The 25,956-nt window shown below is 41.4% G+C and overlaps 3 protein-coding genes across 5 annotated transcripts; 1 reads left to right on the forward strand and 2 right to left on the reverse strand.

Annotated features, from left to right (window-relative positions):
• Positions 1-1,509: 1,509 nt before the first annotated feature.
• LOC119647713 (rho GTPase-activating protein 68F) lies at positions 1,510-18,854 on the reverse strand. 3 transcript variants are annotated; one of them, XM_038048804.1, is made up of 9 exons: positions 18,629-18,854; positions 18,134-18,358; positions 7,932-8,060; positions 7,824-7,874; positions 7,689-7,747; positions 7,513-7,634; positions 6,730-7,433; positions 6,565-6,671; positions 1,510-2,747 (listed from the first exon to the last, which is right to left on the reverse strand). In XM_038048804.1, the coding sequence occupies exons 2-9, from the start codon at positions 18,177-18,179 to the stop codon at positions 2,550-2,552; spliced, it is 1,416 nt and encodes a 471-aa protein (XP_037904732.1). In that variant the 5' UTR covers positions 18,180-18,358; positions 18,629-18,854; the 3' UTR covers positions 1,510-2,549. The 3 variants fall into 3 exon arrangements, with proteins under 3 accessions (XP_037904732.1, XP_037904734.1, XP_037904733.1); XM_038048806.1 differs by having other exon boundaries at positions 18,575-18,854; XM_038048805.1 differs by having other exon boundaries at positions 18,134-18,854.
• Positions 18,855-19,134: 280 nt separating this feature from the next.
• LOC119647715 (NADH dehydrogenase [ubiquinone] 1 beta subcomplex subunit 5, mitochondrial) lies at positions 19,135-20,150 on the forward strand. The gene is made up of 4 exons (XM_038048807.1): positions 19,135-19,295; positions 19,416-19,639; positions 19,707-19,813; positions 19,902-20,150. Exons 1-4 carry the CDS (start codon positions 19,199-19,201, stop codon positions 20,038-20,040), a joined length of 567 nt encoding a protein of 188 aa, XP_037904735.1. The 5' UTR covers positions 19,135-19,198; the 3' UTR covers positions 20,041-20,150.
• On the reverse strand, positions 20,136-20,870 carry LOC119647716 (autophagy protein 12-like). Its single transcript, XM_038048808.1, has 3 exons — positions 20,659-20,870; positions 20,459-20,595; positions 20,136-20,383 (listed from the first exon to the last, which is right to left on the reverse strand). Exons 1-3 carry the CDS (start codon positions 20,867-20,869, stop codon positions 20,261-20,263), a joined length of 471 nt encoding a protein of 156 aa, XP_037904736.1. The 5' UTR covers position 20,870; the 3' UTR covers positions 20,136-20,260.
• Between the last annotated feature and the right edge of the window lie 5,086 nt (positions 20,871-25,956).

A 25,956-nucleotide genomic window follows, 5' to 3' on the forward strand; every position in this document is an offset into this window, starting at 1 on the left:
TGTCGCCTCAAATATACAAAATCGCCATTTCCTCGAATCCCCGACTCATGTCTTCATCCTTGAGTGGCCATTGACACCCAACGTTTCAAAAGAACCTTCTACACCTTTCATAGACAGTTCGGGAATAGCTCGAATTATGAGTTTTCTTTTGGAACTTTATCATCATCATAGTTGTTGGCTTCATCGTCTCGTACCATTTTCATCTTCTCAAGTTAGAAAGGATATTAGGCGGGCCGCTAGTTCTTGCTTTCACTCTGAGATTTTTAAACGTTGTCTTCGAACTCTAATCCTAAATTTCCATGCTTTAACTTCAACTACTTGCTTTTCAGTGACTAAAGAGTATTCGTACTTGCTAAAAGGTATCGTTTGCAACACTTTCCTGCATTGACAAACATTGAGCGTAAAGTATCTGCACGCCAGTATCGCTGGAAAGAATATTTCTCCTGTGTTGGCTTCTGTAAGCGTAAAGTATCTGTAAGTATGAATAGACTTCCGTCGCGTCTGTAAATGATTGTGACTCGCTGTATTCCATTTTGTAGGACGCCCATACGAACTACGAACACTTTTGCCTGTTGTGAATCTATTACGTTACGTGCTGATAGGATTGCATGTTGCTTAATACTTCTTATGCAATACTTCCCAATTGTCTTTCACCTTCACTTGGCACTTTGCTAGACTTTTTCTCGTGAATTTTTGTCTTTTTTCAGGACTTGTTCAATGTACAGTTGACTGCCAACAGTCTATTTCAGCTTACAAAAACTGTTTCGCTCGAAACGTCTTACCATAGGGTCAAAGCTTTTACTGTACAAGACTATGATCTCCCCACTACTTATGTACTCCTCGCAGACCTGGATTCTTAGCAAAAAAAATGCGAACTCTTGGCCGCGTTCGAGAGAATAATAATCGTTGGCGCAACAATCCATATTGGATCAGGGCCTTGAAGTGTGTTAGAGCACTTCATTCAAGACCGTAACGGTACACTGTAGGAGGGAATGTGGTCAACATTGCGCTCGCCGGGAGAAGGATCCTTTGCAGAATTTCTGGCCCTCTACAGGAGGATGGACGATTCCGTAGCCTACATAACGACGGAATCTATGAGCGATACCATGACCGTCTGGTTGTGGATAAAATCCGGCTCAAAAGGTTGCGGTGCGCGGGTCACTTAATCTGTATGGATGAAGGTCATCCAGCCTGGAAAGTCTATAAGCTCAATATCTATGGTAAAAAAAGAAGACGAGGGTCTGCCTGATAGAAGCAATCGGAACCATGTTTTCGAAGGAAGAAAGGAGTAAGAGAACTTCCTCTATTCCTATGTCACTGCATCATCTCCTAGTTTAATATCGTCAACCATTGGGTACGAGGATAAAAACCAGCAACTGTTCTGAAAGTAATTAAGACATTGCATATGATAGTTATGGTTAATTTCAAGCAGGACTGCAGTGCAAACAAATAATTCTCCCTTATAATCAACGATATATAAAGAAAATATGTACTTATAACAATATTTCATATGTTTGTATTATATTCTTTCTTTAATTTGAATACAATATAAATTTCTTTATTACAAAGGATAATATATCGCTAACATTCTCTCTCACTGATATCTTAAAAAAATATTGGCAAAACTGGACAGTAGTTAACAATAGTAGACAATTACATACTTTTCAAGTTAAAATCAATCCTTAAACTTCCCGTTTCACTTTACCAATTAACGTTTGTGCTTTAAGCATTTACATCAATATCAAATATAATCCTAGCATCCAAATAAAACCTAGAAATTAAACCATCTCTCAATTATTATCTACTGCAACAATATTATACGTATAAAAGTTTTGTTTTATTGTTACACACTTCAAAAGGAATTAAGTTCTCCAAGAAAAAATTGCTTGTGTGCATTATATTACAAATATTAGGATGAGTTTATGACTTTATTACTGAATATGAAATTCGAATGTAAACTTACGTAAGACACTTTTTAATTGTAGTTGTTATTTTAATATGGGCTAGTTCCTCTTTTTCCTTACACCTAGGTTCACAGATTATATGCTGACTGGAATGGGAGTTATTGAAATTGTTTTACGTTTCGTGATACATTTGTTTTGAATTCTACACATTTTTATGATTCCAATTGATGACGCCTGCGTCTTTCTACCGAAGACATCTCGAATTCAAAAGTGGGCAGAAACAATTTCCGAAGGGTGATTTCGTTTCCAACAATTTACGTTTCTAAACTTTTGTGTGAGTTTCCTCTTTACAACCCATTTTCTCATTGTAACAAAAATTACACATATTTACACATAATAATTTGTAGGTCGATTGTTTTGTAACAAATGGACAAACACAATTTGTTAAGCAGACTCTTTGGTAAATAAAGTTTCTCACAAATAGTATATTAAGAAAAATCTACAAAATAAAAAGTGAAGATTAGGGTGTAATTTAACTTATTTTGTTCTTATAAATAAATTTACACAAGTGCGTGATACGATATTCCGTAGTAAGTAAAAACTGAGTATGACAAAGAAATCAAAAAATAATTACAGAAGCCGGGGTTAATCAATTGGATCTTTTTTATTGATGTCAACTAAGTAGATGTCCTTGTGGTTCTGCAGGACGAAATCTATGAATGCGTTTATTGGCGCAACTTCTTCCAGTGACATTTGATTATCTCGCGCCCACACTAAATTTGGACCGAAGACAATAGCTAAGTTCGATGATGTCATTTTGTTAAGATCCGCACACTCCATTACCTGGAAGCAAATATAAATGAGAGAGGGCCTTGTTAGAAATTAGTATATTTCACAACGCTACAAATACAATTTATCTGTATGGGTTTATTTTATGATTCGTGGACTTTTTACATCAACGAAATCAACAACGGACCAACTGGGTGGATGGCCACTTGTGGTTGCGTCAGCCAGTCTCTGTCCTAGACGACACCGCAAGTCGTCGTTAAGGTAATAAGACGTTGACTGCTTATTAGCTCCAAAATGCAAATGCAAAATGCCGCTAATAGTCATAGATTGCTTGCCCAAGCCTATAGTGACTACGGGGAATGACTTAGTCAATTCAAAAGTAAAAATCTGACGTTTACGACCAATCACACCCCGGTGCGCCAAAAAAGAACTGGAAGTGTTACTTCAAGAAGATCCGTGTCAAACTCTAAAGGAGTTATCGGAAATGTTAAATGTGGATTCAACAACCGTACATAAACTTAGATTCATCGAACAAGCAGGAAATTGGATATTGTACCAGTTGACCGAAAGACAGCAAGGAAGGCGGTTAGCCACTTGTGAAATGCTTTTTGAAAGACACAAAAAGAAGTTAATTTTGTATCGAATAATTACCGGATTCACTATGACAATCCTAAACGAACAAAACCAACGTCAACATCGGCACCAAGACGAGACATTCACGCCAAGGAACTTATGATGTGTATCTAGTGGGACTAGCAAGGTATGCTGTATTACGAGTTACTGCACCCGAATGAAACTGTTACAACTGACCCAATGATCGCTTTAAGTCGACTTTTGTACGGTAAACGACCAGAATCGGCCGAAAGACGACAAACGAACGTACTTTTGCCTCACGACAACGCTGGACCTCATGCAGCGAAAATCGTAAAAGCAACGTTGGAGTTGCTTGGCTGGGAAGTTTTGTCTCACTCGCCTAACTCTCCGGACATTGCACCATCGGACTATTATTTGTTTCGTTCGATCGTTCATCTAAGTTTCGTCGTTATATAGGCTACGGAATCGTCCTTCCTCACGTAGGACTCCAAAATATTCTTCCCTCGAACGCGTCTTAAGAGTTCGCAATATTTGTTGCTAACAATTAAATTCTCCGAGGAGTACAAGAGGACTGACAAGAATTAAATTCTCTTAGGAATTTAGGAGGACTAGGAAGATTATTGCCTTGTACAGTAAAAGCTTTGACCCTATGGTGAGACGTTTCCAGCGGAACAATTTTTGTGAACTGAGGTAGGTTCTGCTGGCTGCCAACAGCCGTACGCAGATTGTACTTCGTCTTGCGTTCACTAATGTGTAGCCCAAGATCTGGAGCCAACTACTCTATCTTTATGTAGGTAGATTGTACAGCTCGTGTTGTTCTTCCCATAATGTCAATATCGTCAGCGTAGGATAGCAATTGGGTGGGCTTGAAGAGGATGGTGCCTCTCACATTTACATCATCACCCCTGATGATACTTTGTCTAGGACGATAAAGACAATGCATAATAGGACATCCCTTTATCTTAGACCGTTGTTGATGTTCAATGTGGATTGCCTAGTCAGTATTATCAATTTAGCCGGGATACCGAATTCTCTGATGGCATTATTTTAGGCGGCCTTGAAGTCGATGAAAAGATAAGTGCAATTGATGGCCATATTCCAACAGTTTTTACATCGCTTGTCGCAGAGAGAAAATCTGGTCTGTTGCTGATTTGCTGGGAGTGAAATTTCCTTGGTATGACCCAATGATGCTATCCAATGGATTGCATGGACTGTTTCTTCTATGATTGTTGGTGGCAAGGTTATTCCGGTCGTCTTTAGTTGGCGAGACTTCCAACTTGCCGATATTTTGATTGTTGAGCAGTTCATTAAAATATGCAACCCATCGCTCCAATATGTCCATACGTTCGCAAATCAGATTTCCATCATTGTCTCGGCAGGATGAGCATCGAGGTGTAAAAGGCTTCATTCTGCTGATCGGTCGTAAAAATTCCGCGCCTGGAACGGTTGCTCCCTATACTTTTCGAGTTGACAGGCTTGTTGGTTCTCCCAGGCTTTTCCGTGTGTGAAGTTCCTTCCCACGCGACGAAGTTCGCGATAGGTCTCTGCACGTGCCCACGTTCTTTGAGATTGCAGTATTGCGCGGTATGTAGCATTCTTCCGTTCCGTTGCTAGCTTACATTCAACGTCGTTCCGACTTTTTTTTTGCGACTGGGACCAAGTATGTTTGTGGCCGTACCACCAATCATTTGTCGACGGATTCTATCATCCGGCGTCAAACAGTTTGATTGAGTGTTGGTGTCGTACATTAAAACTTCAATTATTTAAGTGAAAGATTTGCCTTCTAAAATATTTTCCTTTTTATTGGCTAACAGTATTTGGTAATGTATACAAATATGTAGTTCGGGGACCAATTGTCCCCTTCTTCAGTGTTTTATCTTCTGAAAATTTTCTTTATAATTTGGGTTTTTTTTTATAGCTATTCCTGTAATTATGATATCTTAATTATGCTTCTATCCTTTGCTTATTTCTTCCATGTCCGTGTTTAGCTTTTTTTCCGGCGGATTTTTCGAGATATGGAGGCTCTCGTAGGAGTCGTTCACTTCCTTCAAAATATTGACGTTGTCTACCGACAAGTGGTGTTCTTACTCTATTATATAATATGTCTGGCTACCGCGGACTTTATGTGTGGGTTATTCTTATTTTTAGCGGATTCGGCCTCCTCTATGTGTTCTAACACACTTGACTGATTGTAACTGGGTCCTAAGTAGGTATCGTCTGCTGGTCGAGGTGACCTGGAATCCACGTTTGTGTAGCCGCCAAATTGTAAAGAAATTTTTCAGAAGATAAAACACTCAAGAAGGGGACAATTCGTCCCCGAAATACGTATTTGTATACCTTAACAATAAAAAAGAAGGAAAATATCTTCAAAGGGAAATCGTTCACTTAAAATTTCGACTAACTAACTACCTCCTAATTCAAACCATTAAATTATTTGTCATGATAACAATCCTGATTAGGTTCACCTTTATCTAACCGCCTTGTTGGGTTTGCGATGTACATTCAATGAGAAATCGGCGTAAGTTGTGCAGAATTATTATACGAAACAATATTAACCTTCGTTGGCAATATCTTTATCGATTGCACCATAATAATAATAATAATCGTTGGCGCAACAATCCATATTGGATCAGGGTGAAGTGTGTTATAGCACTTTATTCAAGACCGTAACTGTACACTACAGGATCACAGTACCCTGTAGGAGGCAATGCGGTCAGCATTGCGCTCGTCTGAGATTATTACTCTGATTTGACTCAGGTTCTCATTCATAGCTGAGTCGGCTGGTATCCGATGTCAAATCATGATACAAATCCCACTGCCACCAGTGAGATTTGGACCGCGACCTTCCATACGATAACCTTGTGCTCTAACCACTAAGCTACCCGGACACCGGATTACACCTTAGATGAACCATATTTGCTTGCCTATTTAACGCCTGAACATATTTGAGGATTTCGCCCGAAAGAGGTTCTTCAACGAACCAGTAATTTGTGTTCAGAAGCTCAAATGTGTCCCTGGACGCGGATACAATCAAAAAATTACTTTGCCAGCCGTATGCAGTTCCTTATCATTTTATCAGCAAATTTTTTCGGTTATATTCACCATTAAGGTGAAGAGTACAAACCAGTGTGTGCCCCTTTATTTCCAGTAGGCCTTGCATAAATTAGATCAATCAATAAATCAAGTCATTGGTACCGACGCAAATTAGAAACGAGTATCTTCCAAATATTTAATGAACTTTGCGAAAAAGGAAATATTCCGACTATCAACCACTCACCTTCACTAAGAATTCAACTAAATACTTGAACACTTCGTAGTTCTCTACAGGCAATTTCTCACGCAACATCTGTTTAACATTCCGTGACCGCTCTTCTTTCGACCAATCTGTAATTAAAATAAGTCATTTAGTCGTGAAAAAGCATCAACTATAATTCAGTACTACCTAAGAAATTGATTATTTCATCGTACAAATCATAAGTCAACAATGGCTCACTCAAATCCCTTAAGAATGATTTCAACAATCCAGCTATGACATGCACATCGATATCCTTCAAGTCAATGTCCTCGCCACGATTCACTTTTTGTTTCAACTCATTGATTCTAGCATAATTTCCGGATCTCCGGAAGAGACCCTCGGTATCTATAACGCCACTGATTGATAGTGAATCCACACATTTTCTCACAATTGGTGGAATATAGTTCAAGCAAGGATTATTTTCTATGATAAATTTCAGCGATACACCGAATTGTGTGGTTTTTTGTAAAGTACTCTCATGTGCGCTATCGTTTTGTCCTGGTCGACGTTCTACGTTTTTCGATTCGTCTACATCACGAATCGCTTCAGGCAATTTCGATAAAGGCAATCCTAAGATTTGACGTAATTCACCTATATTCGACAAATAGCTCAATTTCTTCTTAAATTTTTCGCTTATGAAGGGACGAAAACATCGCCAGACTATTCGAATGAAGAGGGTTGGATGCACAACGTATAGATTTTGGAGATTTTTACGAAAACTCCGATCCAATTCCTTATATGAATTCCAAAGAAATGGGATGGACGGTCGATTGCTCTCCTTGAGACCTTGGTGGAAGTACACGATATTATAATCGTTTTGAACGTATGGTTCCATCAGCCGTTTGCTCATTCTGGAGGGATACGTTTATATTAATGCAAGCATATCATATTCAAATATAAGGAATTATATGTGAAAATGAAGTAACTTACTCTACGAATAATTTTAAATTTGCCGGTAAGTAGCACGCATAGATTGCAAATGTATGAATTCCTTGTCTGTCTGTTCCTAAAAATTCTATAAATTGTGTTTTTATTGATGTGAATTCCCCCGACTAAAATAAAAACTCATGATTCCTATTATCATATAGAAACTTCAGAACTCTAACCTCCCGTAATTCTTCGAAGCACTCGTCACCATAAGTGTCCTCAGGTACTACGTTTCCATCTGAATGAAGTAAAAATAACAAAAACTTCTTACCAACCAGTTACTATAGTAAGGAAGATTGAATCATAAAACCTACCTCCAAATTCAAATGCGGCCACTTCAAACTCCTCTTCTGTTTCTAAATATACTAAATACGCAAAAGACATTAACCGAAAGAAATAAAACCACAAAAACGTCAATTTACCCGTCTCCGTTGTTACTTTTGTAACAATTTCTGAGTCATCGAATTCCAATTTGGGCTCGTGATCCACTGGGTCTGATAAACTGGTTAGTTGGTCATCTGACAATTCCACAATGGGATTGATAGCCGGTCCTGTAAGAAATCATAATAAAATCAATGTAAAGTCAAACAATTTATGATGGACATAAATCAGTTTGGGTTTTATAAATAGAAGTGTAAATTAATGGACGAAGAATACATACGAGAAATAGCTGGTTACCACTACTTGTCGTGTAAAATTTATTTACTGAATCACACAACCAACAATTATGTAAATTCACACATTTAGCCCAAACAACGTAAACATATGTACATCTGGAATTGTAGTTGGCATTTCTTGTTTATTCAAATGATTTCAATGATATCGTGAAGGAAAATTATAGATTTGCAAACGGTGTAGTAAGCATCTCATCTAGATTTCGAAATGTTACCCTCGTTTTTTAAGTTACCCCTGATTGATCGAAAAACCAGGTAAATCACTCCTTGAAACCGAAGTATTCATTCAATGTATTCCATGTTTGCCGAAAAAGGGCTGAACGGCATTGAAATGTGTTTTATTTTGATCAACGATTTGTTGTTTCAATTCAGTATGCTTGTCGTAGCTAAGTTGATGTCCGGATTGGGCCCCCAGTGCCAACATGAAACAGTCGCGTTGCAACCAGGGTCAGTACGAACCTTCTTGGTAGCAGCAATCGCCGCATGGAGCAGCCGAACGAAAAGTAAAAGTTTGCAGCAAAGGTCAGAAATTTCAACAAGAGGCATGCATAGAAAATATACCTTGTGCAAATATTAAAACCGGCAAGCAGAAATAAATCACAATTTGATAATGAGCGATAAAGCCCATTTCAAAGTGGACAAACCAAAATTAAGAATATAGACCACCGAAAATTCGAGAGTAGTTTATTAGCGACAATTACAGTCACTTAAGTAAACTTTCAGCTTACAAAAGCTTTTCTGCTCGAGACGTCTCACCATAGGGTCAAAGTTCTTACTGGATAAGACAATGATCTTGCCAGTCCTTATGTATTCCTCCGAATTAAAGACACGATCCACAAAGCGGCCTCTGCAGTCTTCGGGGTCACCAAGCCAGGTAGGCGGTACATCAACCGAGATACTTTGGAATGACGATGCTGAAATGAAGGTCCGTGAAAAAAACGCCTCTACCACAAATTTTTCGACGATAAAACGCTCGCCGATTGGTAAATTTATAAGAATGCCAACCGAGAAGCAAAGAAAGCGATCGGCGTCACTCGAGTGAACCATTACAAAAATCTTTTCGATAAACTGGACATTTATGTTACATTAATGGCAAGAACGGTACATTCCTTACTAACCGTTGAGCCACGACGGGTAGATGGCGAGAATATTTCGAGCAGATTTCAACTGAAGAATTTGCTCATCCTCCACTTCCACAAGTGAGGTGGCGGTGAGGAAGACGGGAAGGGCAACCCTGTCGACCGAACCAAAACCAAGTGGCGGAGGAGAACCTAAATAGTGGTGGCACCGGAAGACGTTATATCACGTTGGGTGCCGACTGTGATGCAGAAGGCGGATGTTCCAAAGGCCTAGTTAGGGCGATCAGAGCCGAGTCTGCACGGGGACTCATCTGAAGTGGCAATAAGTCACAAAAGTTTACCATGGGAAAGCGGACTGTCCGCGCAAGTTGTCTGTGTCCCAGATCGTCGCGGACAGGTGATGTCAAACAGGACGCGGACTAGTTTTATGCAAAAACTGATTGAATGTACACCAGTGCGAATTTTGTTTCCAAGATGATATCCGATGAAGAAGAACTTTTACTTTTTTTCGGTATGCATTTTTCCTTTTCATTGTGAGCTCTGAAATTTTTCACAAAGTGTCCGCAGTCCGCTGGGCAAACGGCTTGCTATTTGGCTAGGATGATGCAATATTTCATAATGCAGAGTTTGCGATGGACAGTCCGATCTGTCCGCACGGACAGTCTGCTTTCTGTTTGGCAAGCCCTATATTGAAGTTTTGGGAAGTTTGGCCACATATGGTTGATAATGTGCCGGTGGCAACATTATATGCTTTATCATCGATAATGGTGAATAATATGATGTGCTTAATTTTTGTTTTTCCATGTGTAGTAGGCACTAACGTGTCAGTCATGTTTTGAACTTGAATTTAATATAGGAGATTTCTGAGTAACATTTTTTGATTTAGAAATAAATCGTATTCGTATTGGTCTATAAAATCTCACAAAGAAAGGTTTGGATTCTGGCATATAATTTTTCCAGAACTTAGGAAGTATGAAATATGTTTGCATCATTATCGATGAGGTTCTCAAACTTTTGTTTACACTGCGATAGTTGGGACCTGCCGCATCCGCATTTTCAACTTAATTCCAAAATTTCTTCGTTCAACTACTTAAGTCAAGTACTTTAATAAACGCGATATTATATGATAGGGCAAGCTGAACCCATACATGCTTCAGTAACATAAGTTGATTCTGCTTTCAGATAATATAACTTCTTTGCTTTTTTAACTAGAGAATAACAGAGGTAGATTTCTTTATTAACATTCTGAATTATCTGCCACTGTCTCCTTGTAGAGTTCCCTTCAACGAAAATAGACAGTGCTGTTTCTGGAGTGGTTTTTCTCACATTCATTGGTTCCCGGATTTACCAGTTTCAGTGGCTCACTTTGGGGGTGCTATAATTTCCTTATTCATCATTGATTCAAGGTCGCGGTTCGAATCTCACTGGTGGCAGTGAAATTTGTATCGTGATTTGACGTCGATTACCAGTCGACTCAGCTGTGAATGTGTACCTGAGTCAAACCAGGGTAATAGTCTCGGGCGAGCGCAATGCTGACCACATTGCCTCCTACAGCGTACTGTAGTGTACCGTTACGGTCTTGAATGAAGTGCTCTAACACACTTCAAGGCCCTGATCCAATATGGATTGTTGTGCCAACGATTATTATTATTATTATCATTGATACGTCCATATTTCCACTAGCTACATATGTCAGCTCTTTGGCTGATACTTCCCTCCGTAGCCCCATAGTTTTCGGCTACTTGATATGTTCTGATAGTTCTTCAAAACTCCTAGTTGGACGTCTGAGCTTTCTGTGACGAAATTGGGAAGTTGAATGGAAGAACTAAGCCCTTCTTTGTTACTATTTAAAAAACGCTACAATCTCTCTTTGATTAAATAAGGTTTTGAAAAACCTTAGAGATCTATTCAATATACTTTTTTTTATCATCGTTTATTAGTGTAAAATTTCTTTGCCCTTTGATAACAAAAAAAAACTATACTTGGTACTGGCTTTCGTTCCTACCGAAACATTCAAAAGTAATTCCAAAAGCCTTCGCGGATTGACATATCGGTTTTTCGGCAAAACAACTGATAATTAACTATGAACCAAGATTATAAAATACTCCTAAAACTGTGTTTAAAATTTCTGTTTCAGCTAGCCTTTCCAGAAGAATCTAGTTTTTTAAAAAATAAAACAAACATTTAGAAGATATGGAGGAATTTCCCGGGAATGGAATGATAAATTGGCTTAGTCATTTAATGAATTTCAATAAGTGAAGAGTTAATTTTTGCTTGAAAATTGAAAAATTACATAGTATAGCCATAAGTTCTGTTAGTCAAACAAATCTTCATTTCTCACGAAGTAATAAATCAAATCAATCGAAAAGTATTCCATTAGAAAAGGGAAACATAGAGCTTTCAGACGAAAAAAAAATTATTCACAATCGCCATCGCTAGCAGCTATACAGGCCCGAAGTCTGCGAGGCCATGCATCGATCGCTTCACGCACGGTATGAAGCGGCATTTCTCGAGCTGCACGCACGATGCAGGCCTTCAAATTCTCCAAATCGGTGTAAGTTCGATCGCAGGCAGTTTCCTCTAACTTAGCCCAAAGACTGTAGTCCAGAGGATTTAAAGCTGGGCTGCCTGAGACCCATTCATCCACGGTTATGAAGTCAGGAACATGCGCTGCTAACTACTGCTGAATTATCTTGTCTTTGTGACCGGGGACCGAGTCCTGCTGGAAGCACCACGGCTTTCCAGCGAATAGAGACTTACTTAATGACTCGACTACATCCTCTAACATGCTTTCGTACACGCAACGAGACCGAAATCTCCTAAAATACGACTCATACTTCGAGTTGAAACGCCCATTTCCGCTAACATTCGTTTCTGCTTGCGGAGAGGATTGCGACGTTCATGCACAGCATGCACGACATTCGGGCGACGCACGGACCGCGAGCGCCCCTTCCGTGGCCTGCCAACCACATCAGCTGTTTCGCGATATCGAGCTAATGTCTTAAAAATGAATCACTCGTTTACTCGTTTTTAAACAAACTATAGATCTTTTTCGGCGTATTCCCACATTGATGCAACGCAAGAATTAGTTACTAAGATGGTTCCTGGATCTTTACTTTGTCGCGAGTATACGGCGCGGTCCGGTTGCATTTTCTTTTATATAAAATCTTAAAACTAAAATTATAATAAATCTATCAACAAAATTCCTGACGTAATTATTAGTTCGAAAAGTGATTCAACACCAAATTACTTCGAACACTGATTTTAATCTATTTTCCCATGAGGCACGCGCTCTCAAATATCAAATTTCATTCGCGTGCATATGAATTACTCATATCCATGTGCATACATTTCAAGCTAGAAATGCAATGCATGTGATTTCTTTACTCGGGGTTTTTTTTTCTGAATAGGTTTTAGACTATGAGAATTTAGTCTATGCGGAGGTCAATTACCTTGGATGGTTTCTTGAATTGTTTTGTCTATTCGGTTATGTAATTTAATAGCTGAGCGATGGCGCGGGTTGCAATGAATGTTTTGGTTCATTGATAGCTTATAGTGCCTGGGAATATTATTATGATACGTTTAACGTATTGTATGTGTACTGTAGTATTGCTATACTACACTGTAACTTTCTGGCTGGTATGCTGAGTCGATTCTGTCTGCCTCATAGGTAACTATTGGCCTACTAAAGTAGACTGTCCAATATAGAATCAGGTTCAAATATACACTTGCTGTTCGTACACCTTAAACTTAAAATTTCAATTTCATAAAAGATGGCCAAATTCGGTGAAAAAAATTTGCACCCCCTTTCACCTGAATGTGTGCGCCCCCATTCAAACTAAGTACAAAATGGCGCCACTTACTGCATGTAAAAAAGCATACAGACCACATGTTCTCAGCAAATTTGGTGACAATTTGTTTAGTCATTTTCTAGTAAGTTTTCGTCGTGGTTCGCAAAGACAATGTGATCAATTACTTTCGATACGTACATCTTCATATCGTCGTCTCCCACCAGCTCTACCTCCTGCAAATGCCCTCCGAGACGTGCTCCCAGTTTTCCCTTCATCTGCCCAATGTATATTTTATTGCACTGTGCGCGGAAAATTATGTATATCCCAGGCACGGACATTTTGTCAGTTGGTTCCTGGATCCATGGTTAGTCCCAGAAGGGTTTTGAGCTGGATATTTCTCCAAACTATGATTATCCAGTTTTCGCTTCAACGAAAAGGTTAAATAAAATTCCAAAGCTATTTTCCTTTTGGTTTGTTAGTCAGGGGTAAGATTGTTGCTGAAAAGTCTTATTACGTTTGTTAGCTAAATTCTTCATGGTCCGATCGGTGTATCCGTTCAGTCTGGCATCTGAAAAGTGTGTTTGGGAGACGTTCTCAGACTCGTAAAAGCCTGTGAGTACTGCAGGCAGAAAGCCATCTCAATAAACGTTTCAGCGGACAATACAAGGACCCAATACAGAAGGCATAAGTATTTGATTCCAGACGGCTTAGTGGTCAAGGCGATAGGCTTTTGTAGTAAAAGACCACGATTAAAATCTCACCAGTGGCAGAGAGATGCGTATCGTAGCTGGCAAAGATGTGCTTGAAAGTTTCTCCGTCTCGTCCACAGTTTCGATACGAATTGTAGATTATGCTGGGTTTGGCGCCAAGGTCCCCTACAGGCCAATGCGTCGTGCAAAGCGCCATAATCCCGTACAGATTTGTAAGTGTCTGACTCAAATGCTCTCGCGATCGAATCATGCTATGAGCAAGCCACATTCTCCTTGACGTTGAGCAGGTGATAAGCCTTTGCCATCTGAAGCCAGCGGCATTTAAGTAGTGCGAATATTATAGATTCCACCCTTGGCAATCGCCAGCGGAGCGCACTAGCCCGTCAGCCCACTCCGCCGGTGAAGAATATTGCGTCATAACTTTGCAACACAGCCGGTTTTTCATTTTTCCTTGGTTGGAAAGCCCGCAGCAAAATATTCCACGTAAAGCTCGGCTTGCATGTGGCGTAGTCCCTTGGGAATAAGTAGAGTTGCGGAGGTGATGCGTTTAGGACGTAGGATTCGCTGTCAAACTAACGTATTCTGAAAGGATTGCACGCTACAGTGTATTTAATGTGGAGGTCCAGGGGAAGGAGGTGCAAGAGTACATTTGAGCATTTGATGGTCACTATTACAGAGCCTTCCCCAATCAATTGAAGAGCCTTGGAGAACTCACCTGAATTCTTGACCGAATCTAGTCTCAGGTGACTTCTCGTAGGCTTTTCAATTGATTCGGGAAATCGATAAAGACGAAGCCTTAGTGTCAAGTGACGTCAAGGCTCTTTTTTCAAGTATCCCGCTCAAATAAGCGACCGCAATGGAGAGATAAGGTAAAACAATACATGAAGCTAGTTAAAGTATGCATGGAAGAAAACTACTTGACTTTCTGGGGTGACTATTATAAATAGCTAAAAGGATCTGCAATGGGAACCCCCTTTCGCCGTTCGCAATATTCATGGCCAACCTGGAAGCAAACTTCGGAGATCGGATACCAAGATTTTTGAGGTGGTATGTGGACGATATCTGCGCTGTCATCAAGAGAGATAACATGGGAAGAACGTTCGACTTCGTCAATAAACTGCACCTCAGTATAGAGTTCACCCTGGAGATGGAAAAGGAAGGTCAATTACCTTTCTCGGATCTGCTGTTGAAGAGTAATCAAAAAAAAGTAGACCTGGAAATCTACAGAAAACCGACGGACACCAGACGGGTTATCCCGAGCACTTCGAATCACGCTTATCAGCACAAAGCCGCCTCTTGTAACTACATGATTCACCGGAGCGGATTCCACTTGATTGGTGATTCTGACTGATTGGTTATTCTGACCATACCAACAGCAGCTTGATTAGCAAAAGAGGACATACGAAATTTCTTGCACTTATTGCAGGAAGGATCGTAAAAATACGTTTTATGGAACACTTAAACGAAGCAGAATTGATGGAAAGAAAGGGTGCTCCCGGCTTTCAGATTGAAGGTGGCGTAGCATATCGTCCTAAATAAAAACGGTGTTTCCAGGGAGAACGTAAGGATGGCGAACTGCATAAGCGATATGAGGAAATTAGACGAAGCCGAAAGTATAGAAATTTACAAAACATCAAAGAATGAACTTCTCATCTGGGATCAAGGCAATTGTTACTCCCGACTCTTCAAATTCATCAGGAGACGCACTCGTGCGCAAAATTATATCTGTCACATCGGCGAGAATAATGATCAGGAGGAGAGAGTAAATGAGTAAGAGGAAATATAAATAGAACAAATTTGTATTTCTTTTCTCATCCAAATCTAAGCACTCAAGGAGGAGATATTTGATTGTATATTTGCCTTTTAATATATAATTTTAGTAAAGGAAACGGTTTTTGGATCCTCCGTTTTGGTTAAACTTATACCGAGTCCAAATCTTGCAGATCACAGGAGCACTTTTCCCAATGCGCCTCCATGATTTCACTCATAACGGAGGGACTTTGGAACCCTGACACTAATATTCCATAGTCGTCGGTATACACCATTACCTTCACCTCGCTCCTGTCCAATATCCGTAGAATTTCAACCGTCACTATCAACGAGAGCACCGGTAAGATGGGGCCATCCTAGGATCTCCCTGTGCTCAGAGCTTTGTCAAGTGGCTACCTCACAGATCAGATTACATTATCCTGGTTTCAGCATCGATACTATTCAATGCGTAAGACACCTCTCTAGTTTTATTCTGATTAGGGTTTCCTTGATGGCTTAATTTTCAAATGCTCCATCTATTTCCAGGAAGGCAGCTAAGGTATATCGTTCGTAGTGTAATGACCGTTCAACCGTGCTAATTACCTTGTCAAGAGCAATTTCTGTGGATTCGCCCTTGGTGGGCATACTGAGATTTGTGAACGTCCAGCGCCCTATACACTGCTTTATGCAGATGATGTTTTCCTTGCATCTAGTAGCAAAAATGATCTCGAACAATTTGTCCAAAAATGGAATGATCGCCTCATGCAACACGGTCTCAGATTGAATCTGAATAAAACTGAATTTTTGATGACCGATCACCATAAAACAGGCACAATCACTGTCAACGGCAGTGATCTACCCAGAACTGAACGATTTGAATACCTCGGGTCAACGCTATCAGCCAATGGAGAACTGCATAATGAAATTGCTTCACGCATTAAAGCAACCTGGATGAAGTCGCGTTCCACAACTGGTGTTCTTTGTGATCGACGTATCAAGGAACGTCTCAAATCTAAAATTTACCGGAATGTCATCCGTACTGTCGCCCTCTATGGTTCTGAGAGTTGGCCGACTATAAAAGACAATGAACGGTGTCTTGCGATAACGGAGACGAAGATGTTGCGTTGGACTAGTGGCGTGACACGTTTTCATCACATCCGAAATGAGGATATCCGCGATCGTTATGGGGTGGCAACGATCGTGGAAAAATTGCGAGAGAAGCGTCTTCGATGTTATGATCACGAGAATTCACTTGCCAAGATTGGTGTGAACATCTAAGTCGATAGTAAACGACCAAAAGGCAAGCCGAAACAACGGTGGCTTGATACGCTGGATGGGGATTTAAAAGCCTCGAGATTGCATCCACATCAGGCATTTGATAGAGCCAAATGGCGAAACCGATCACGACGAGCCGACCCCGCTTGTGAGCGGGACAAAGGCTGAAGAAAAAAGAAAAATAATTCCATAAGATTGGAACTGCACACCTCAACAGGGCTCTAACTCACAGTCCTCCCCACTGGCGAGAAGTACGTACGCAGTAGTAGCTCCAGGGCCTCGTCACAGGATTCGGTCCAAGAGTATTACGACTTTTTGAGAAAGGAACCTGAATCAAATCAGGGTAATAATTACGAACGAACGCAAGGTAGGGTATCGTTAGGGTCTTGACTGAAGTGTTCTAATACGCTTAAAGGTCTTTATTCAAATGCATTATTGCGGCAAAGATGTTTTTGCCTTCTGACCATAAAGGTTGTCCTTCATTGGGGTGCTGCCCCCATTCCAATATGAGATATTGTTTTGATCTCATGATTTCCAAAAGATTTTTAGTACGACACAGTTTGATTGCATCCTTGGCAGGCTTAGTAGAGGTGACAACAGTAACGGGCTGCTATTCAAATACCAAACTTTTGAATAGTTGCATTGCCTACTTCTCCAAATAAAATAGTACGAACCGTAAAAGCGCAGCTTCTGGAAACTTTCTTTTCACCTAACGCTTCGAGTTGAAGGGCTCTAAATGACTGATGACTTGCAGCGCTCCACTCAGTTATTATCTAATGCAATTTAGCTTTCTATTTACTGCATTCAATGCAACCAAAACACATTCACCTCAAACTTCCGCAGCATTTAAGCTTCAACTATGCGAAGGCTGCTCTCTAATTTATTGCCCGTAAAGAATTATTTGAAGTTCATCAAATTTGGACTATGGTCGTAAGTGAGGTGATGACCAACAGCAACAAAACTCGTATCAAAGAGTCGCGCTCTTAGCTAACTTTTATCTTATATTTGGCTTGGCACACGTAACTCGCTCGCCCACATTTTGTGTGCGAGAGGTTCCTCGAGCAGAGCGGGTGATAACGAATGTGTTCATAACAACAAATAGATGGATAGCAGCGCGTAGAAGTTGCAGAACTGGAACAGATGTTTATAGCAAGTATGTGAACAGCTTTATTGAGCAGATAAGGGAGGGTAAGTGGAATATATTTCGCATATGACGCAAATGACTCGAGAGTGAGATGATTGCGATAAACGGCCTTCCGCTGGTACTACGTCCTGCAGCCTTCCCGAAATAACGATTTGCGTCCAATACAAATAAACATACACAAACGATCTGGCGAAATACTTACCGGGAAGCTTGGGAGGCAGCTGCACTCGATTCACTGTTGTTTCCATGTCGCTGTTCGTCGAACTGCGGAATTCCTCTCTGCACAGAACCGAAAATATAACAGGCCCAATAGCTCTAAGCGAATTTCAGTCCGAATTTTTACTTGTACACGAGCAATTTTCCGCAATATATTCTCGTTTGCGCTGCGGCCAAATCATTCAATCACCTGCACACATTTCGATCGAACCTACGGTCGCCAAACGAGAAACGATGCTAAGTAAAACGACGACTCAAGAGCGATTATGAAAACAAAGACAATAACAATGCAGAATCGATGGAAGGCTAGAGGAAAAATCATATTGGTTTTTCGAAAGTTTTCCGAAAATAAAACAAATGCAGACGAGTTTCAGTTGCTCGTTCGTCCCGCAGAAGAATGGCGAACAAAAAATTTACGTCATTTCACCTGGAGGGGGTTGACTGTCACTTGCTCATTGCACTATTCCCAGGAAGCTAATACCTGACTCATGTTTCCGCACTTTATCGTGAAATTGGGATAGGTTTCCGGAAAACTTCTATGAGAAAATCATTTTTAACTATTTGATATGCATCGAGTTACACTTTCCCGTTAAGTACTACAACGGGAAACACGAATTTAAGGTGTCAATTCTGCGCCCGCAAATTACCGTGGCGTTTCTCACTCCTAATTTGACTTTTGATGAATTTGGCATGATACCACACTGGGCACTCTAATTGGAACCCTCCCACGAGACACTTCAAATGTCATTGGCAACTTGAAATCCCTATGGCAGCACCGTAGTGTAGATTCGAATTAACTCTCGTTTTTCGTATCAAATGAATTAAAAATATATTGCAAACGGCGTTTTTTGATTTCTCAGAGGAGATATTCTGCCTCAATTAAATTGGAGACGTCGACATCCCTATAGACAAATAACTTGAAACGATTTGCTCTACTGACAAAAGAATTGAATACCTGCTTTCCCTTTGCTTGCTTTCAGCTACGCCTTTGACAGTTGAAAGCGGCTGACCGAATACATTCGTCCGAGTGCTGTCAAAATAATTGGAAAAGATGGTGGTGTGGAGTGGATTATCTCGTTCTGTGGCGAGCCTAAGCCAAATTAAGCCAGTTTTAAACCCTCAAAGCTTATCCAAGGCTTTTAAGAATGGTAAGCTACATTAATATCCAAAATGTTCACTACCCAGCTCATTACAATCTGCACTGGATGCAGTTGTTATGCAATCGGTACAACATAACCAAATATACCTCCGAACTTGCTTGTTTACAGGTCTCCAGATACGAAAAATGTCTGGTGATGGACACCGCGATATATTCTACGTCACTCCAAGTAGATTTCAATGGAATAAGTTCAAGGATATGCTTCACTTCTATGTCATGCTAGGAGTGATTCCAATTACTGCCATCGTTTTCTATACAAACGTCTTCATCGGGCCGGCACAACTCACTGAAATCCCGGAGGGTTACACACCAAAACATTGGGAATACCACAAGGTAATCACATGAAATTTTCAAGGAGTTTAGCGCAGGTTAAGTAATGTATGCTTCAATCATGTCCTAGCATCCAATTTCTCGCTTCTTGGCCCGCTATCTGTATCCGTCACCACAGCAGGAGTACGAGAAGATGTGCCACTATCTCTATGAGGAAAATGAAAAGGCCCAGATAAGGTAAACACTGTCTAGTGGCATTGTTTATATATTTAAGCGTACTGCGAAAAAAAATATAATTTCAAACTCAACCGTCACCCATTTTCAGGAAACTTGAGACCAAAATTCGTGACATGATGCGAGAGCGACAGGATTACCAAGCCTATTACTACCGCCCGGCTATCGCCAAGTATCACAGAGTTTCCAAGGAGGCAGCTGACTACCTAGAATCCATTCGTGGCGACTAAAGTCCATAAACTACTCCACCAGTAACGGCACAGAGATTGTGGGAAATCGGAACACGGGGCTGCCACGGAATCATTTGTAGAAATATTTAATAAACTTAAGAGATGGAAAATCGTCTTTTATTCGACTTTTGTGTTTACATCGATATCGAAATATTTACATTAAGGTAGTGGAGCTTATAATTAGGGGGCTCATTGCACTGCCGAGCTCGATCCTGTGCATTTAGCCCCACGCCTGGCTTTTGCAGTAGTAGAGAACCAGCTTGCCATTGGTTCCATGGCATTCGTACAGATTTTTCACTATTTGGTCAGGTGATGGGGCGAATGTTTGATTGACGTACAAAAACTGAAATAAAAAGGTTTGAATAACATTTTTGTATGTTCACGGGGGATACTCATGAGAAATGCACTCGTAACTTACCAATTTCTCCTCTGGGTCAAGCTTCAAATATTTATGAACAAATTTCATAATCCAGCTAATAGGCTTCTCCTGATCAACAGCCCATCGTCGCTTTTTCATTATGGGAACATTTCCTGTCGCATTTAGTAAGATATCAACTAGAAACAAGAAAGAGTGTGAATATCCAGACTTTCAGTGCCATTCATTTTGACAAGCAATACCTTTAGTACTTTGGTTTTCTGATCCCTTGTCATTTCCTGTAGATACCGAGTCGTCATTGGACACTTCTGGCTTTTTGTCACTTGTGGATTCCGTCTCAGACATAACTTCAAAATCTTTATTTTTATCTGATCGATGGGAACTCTTGAATGGACTTCCACCATGCGAAACAATCAAAATCGATGTGACAGGTACAGTATGGCTGGTAAACATATGTGATTCTTTTGACCTGCATTATCGGCAAACAACAGTACAACTAAGAAAAGGTGTTCGTATATTCGCCCGTACCAATTAAGTTTCACGTACAATTAAGAAAAATTAATCTTTCATTTTTTTCTGTGATGAATCTAATGATGAATGAAAAATTTTAGCTGAGTAAGCTAATTGTGGCTCCCCCATAGCCGGTCCTAAGCCCGGTTATGAAAGGAGGAGGAATGGATAGCTTCAGTCTGAATAATGGTACCGCAGCGTCTCAGGGGATAGGTGAGGAAAGCGCAGGAATTTTAGTCTTGCAGATTACTCACTGAGGAAGCTATCACCATACCTGACAGTTAGGTATAAAATTCAAATCCATCTATGAGAAGAAAAAGAAATTTAAGGTCCGATACGGATAACCGGCAGGAGTCGTCTGACTTGGTGACTGGGCCGGGCTCCCGTAATGGACAGTATGACGTCGAAACCCCCCGCTAGTCGTGGGGTGGCACAATGACTAGGCGTCACGACCACCAGGAGCGGATGAAGTGGACTGAAGAAATAAACCTCCGCTCCTACTACCAAATAACGGCTGGGGCGGGTACAGCATCTCACCGCCTCTTATTGCACCAGAGATTTGTCGACCGTTTCTCGCGATTCGCGCACGTGACTGTGCAGCGCTTTATAACTCGCAGCGACATAATCCCGGCCCTCATCAAGGAGTGTGCTCGACGAGGTCACTATGGAAACTGGTGACCGAGAGTCGATGGGGGCAAAGGCGGCGGCATCAACAACACCACGCTGCATTGCAGGCAACAGTTTCAGTACTCGCCCCAGCACTCTTCTCCACCGTCGTCCAGCTGAGGTTTCTGCTGAGGTTCAGGAAGAAATCCAAAGAGCTTGTGTAGAATTCTCGGAAATGGATCCTTTACATAGACCAGGTATTTTCCGGCTCTAGGCATCTCCAGCAACTTCGAGAATTCTATTTCAAATCAATGATGAGATTGCCTCTCGACTGTGTGCTGATATGTCGCTACTGCAACTACAATCACTTGTGTATTGTGGGGCAGTTGCGGCTGTCACATTGCACGGTCGAAAGATACGTTTTCGCGTTATTGGTTTGAGTGACCGAAGAGATCCACAACGGAAAATTTGTCTGGAAAGTTGACGAGACTCACTAAGGTAGGACATTGCTAGACTGATTCAGATCAGCACTGGCTATGAAAGCAGACGGGTGAGAATTAAAGTGCAGAGGATTTACCGGTAATATTCCATCCCTAGTGAGACACCCGTAGTTGAAATTCTGGATACACTAAAGCAGAAACTTTCTGTCATATGCAGTCGGTTACGACGGTATGACGAAAATCACTCCAGACGTGTCCAGAATGCGAGGAACCAGTGGAGCTTTTTCAGATCTCTCAACGAATCCCAACAGAGCGTTCAGACACCACAGTTTTCGGTAATAAAAGCGAAAGAATACTGGGGTGAACTTTGGGGGTTATCCGCCCAGCATGCTGAGTGGATCACCGCCGAAGGTACCCGCCATGCCAATATGCCTGACATGAATTTTGCGGATGTTACCGAAGAGGAAGTTCAACGAGCCATAAACAGCTCGAAGAACTGGAGGGGCCCAGGTCTGCATCGGGTGCAGAATTTCTGGTGTAAGAAATTTACCATCGTGCACAGTCGATTGGCACACAGCATAAATCAGGTCATGAGACGGCCGGAGAAATTTCCACCCTTCCTCACTGCGGGGATTACCTATCTTATCCCTAATAAGGACACGGTGCAGGACCCCGCAGACATAAGACCGATTACTTGCTTACCAACCGTCTACAAATTCATAATGCCCATCATTAGTGGAAGAGTCAATGCCCACCTCGAGACCAACAACATTCTGTCTGTTCTATATCGATTATGCCAAGGCTTTCGATAGTGTCCCGCATACCTAGCTAATCGATGTCTTACATCTGTATCGCATTGTTCCGAAACTAATAAAGTTTTTAGTGACAGTCATGGAAGGGTAGCATACCACCTTATTAGTGCGTACATTTGCGGTTGCTAATACCTTAGAGCCCATCCGTATTCGTTGAGTCCTCTTTGGTTTTGTATGTCACTGAACCCCCTTTAATAGCTACTGAATGATGCTGGAGGGCTGGGTTTTCCAATTAAATATGGTCTACGTGCTAAGTGCGAGCTGACACACTTGATGTACTTAGATAACATCATGTGTGTATGCTGGTACTGACGATCATCTTAGAACTCTGTTGCGAATAGTAGAAAAGGTTCCTGTTAATTTTGTTAACCAGTGATTCATACAAACACTAATGATGATGTCAATAGTTTATTTGTTATCTCTGAAGAGTACATGTGGTATTTGTATATAAGATACATCTCGTTAATCAATAGGATGTAGTTATATCATTTAGGTATTCAACACTAAATTGATCAAGATTGCTCGAGGTTTTCAAACAAAAAGATTGACAAGTTTCTATTCTCTTTTAAATAAAAGATTCTTTATTAATTTTGGGATTAAAAAATTTGTGGTCCTTAAAAGATACTGGAATTATCATTAAATACTTAACAACAACAAAAAATTCTTTAAGAAAATTACAGAAGTAGATAACGAAAGTATAAAAGTTTACATCAGATTTTAAGTCCTCAATTACTCCTGTACAGTACAACAGGAATATAACTAGTGGGAAACCGAAAGGCAGGCGTTCAAGGTATGAACGGTTTTGTGCATAAGTAACAATATTTGGCTGCAATGTTTCACTGATATGTGGCTTGTAATGTACGTCATTTCCCCTGAAGGAATACACCCCAACCCAGACAAGGTGCAAGCGATCTCAAGCTTCTCACGTCCGAAAACCGTGAAGGAGTTGAAGAGGTTCTTGGGCATGCTAAACTTTTATGGTCGTTTCCTACGCAAGGCCGCCTAATACCAGTCCGTTTTGAACGCGTACTTGTCTGGCCCCAAAACAAAAGACACACGAGAGATTGTGTGGTCTGAAGAGGCTGTCCGCGCGTTTGATAAATCCCGGCAACAACTGGCTGATGCTACACTCTTGGCATTTCCATGACAAGATGCACCCCTAGCCGTTTTTGTTGATGCCTCTGACATTGCAGTAGGTGCTGCCCTTCACCAAAAGGTGAATCAAGTCTGGCAGCCGTTGAGCTTCTTCTCTACTATAGCACTTACGATTGAGAACTGCTCGCCGCTTTCCCTAGAAGGCAGGCCGTTCACAGTGTTCACGGACCATAAGCCTCTCATATATGCTTTGAAACAGAAGCCCGACAAAGCGTCCCCTCGTCAGCTTCGACATCTGAGCCTTATAAGCCAGTTCACGTCAGACATACAGCACGTGTCCGGCAAGGACAACATAATGGCTGACGCTTTGTCAAGTGTCTTCGAGGTAAACATCCCCACCTCAATGGACTTCTCGGCTATCGCCAAGGCGCAGGAGGATAACGCAGTATTTCAGGGCCTCAAATTCAACCCCAAATACAAATTTCGGGAGTTGCCCATATTCGGCTCAAACCTCTCTCTGCTGCGAATTCTCGGAAATGGGACCCCAGTCATATATTTCGGCAACATTTCGCAAGGAAGTGTTGTAGCGCGATTCACGATTTAGCGCATCCTGGCATCAGGACGACAAATTGGTTAGTCACCGAAAAATACTTCTGGCTCTCCATGAATAAGGACGTCAACTCCTGGGCCAGAGAGTGCATTGCATGCCAGAAGTGTAAGGTCACTAGGCATGTAAGAAAAAAGATAGGCTCTTTTCTCCGCACTACCAAGCGATTCCACACTATACACCTCGACATCGTAGGCCCTTTGCGAGACTCTCACGGTTTCATGTATTACCTCACAATCATCGACAGGTTTACGCGATGACCAGAAGCAATACCACCGAAGGACATTACGGCGCAATCTTGTGCCGAAGCCCTATGTCAAGAGTGAATCCCTCGCTTTGGTGTCTCTGCAGTGATCATCACTGACCAGGGAATGCAATTTGGGTCCACCCGGGATTCAAACGAGGTGCGTATTGACCCTTCCACTAATGATGGGCATTATGAATTTGTAGACGGTTGGTAAGCAAGTAATCGGTCTTATGTCTGCGGGGTCCTGCACCGTGTCCTTATTAGGGATAAGATAGGTAATCCATGCAGTGAGGAAGGGTGGCCTACCACCCGCAATCCAATGGGATGCTAAAGCGTAGTCACTGGACGCAGAAAGCCGCCATTATGGCGCGCGACGATCCGTCCTGGACTCAGGTCTTGCCTCTCGTCCTACTTGGCCTCCGAACAACCCACCCGAGAACCCAATGTTCCCAAGTGATCCGATCTTCGACAAGAGATCGGGTCTCACAGATTCGAGATTGCTGCGCCTGCTAGAAGACAATCTCCACCGCCTTGAAACTACACCTCCCACCCGACACACATCCGTATCTGTCTGCGCTCCCAAGGACCTGGATACATCAGGCAATGTAAACCTTCAAAATGAGCCACGTGGAAATCCAGGACCATCGATTGACAACGACGAGCTGCGTTTGCTAGTCGAATCCGACACACGTCAGTCTGTGAAAAAGCTCGAAAAATGGGTTCTGCATGACCTTGCGGAGCAAAACATGGCGCTTTGACTGGAAATTTGCAGTTCTCCCTTTTTGCACAGAATAGTGGCATGTGATCAAAGGTGGATATTATACGACAATCGTCGCCACTCAGCACAATGGCTAGATGCTGATGAGCCACCGAAGCATATGCCGAGACCGAGCCTCCATCCGAAGAAGGTATTGGTGACTGTTTGGTGATCTACAGCTGGAGTTATCCACTATTGGTTTTTGGCACCTAGAGAAACGATAAATGCACAGAAATACTGTGCCAAACTCGAGGAAATGTACAAAAAATTGAGTATTCAACGGCCGAGATTGGTCAACAGAGATGGTGTGATACTCCTTCACGGCAATACACGACCTCATGTATCCAGAACAACGGTTCAAAAGTTGAACGAATTGCAGTATGAGACTCTGCCTCATCCACAATATTCACCGGACCTTTCGCCAACCGACTACCACCTTTGGATCATTTTTTAGCGGAAAAACAAT

This window comes from Hermetia illucens, chromosome 2, assembly GCF_905115235.1.
Source record: "Hermetia illucens chromosome 2, iHerIll2.2.curated.20191125, whole genome shotgun sequence".
In the NCBI taxonomy this organism is placed as follows: Eukaryota; Metazoa; Arthropoda; class Insecta; order Diptera; family Stratiomyidae; genus Hermetia; species Hermetia illucens.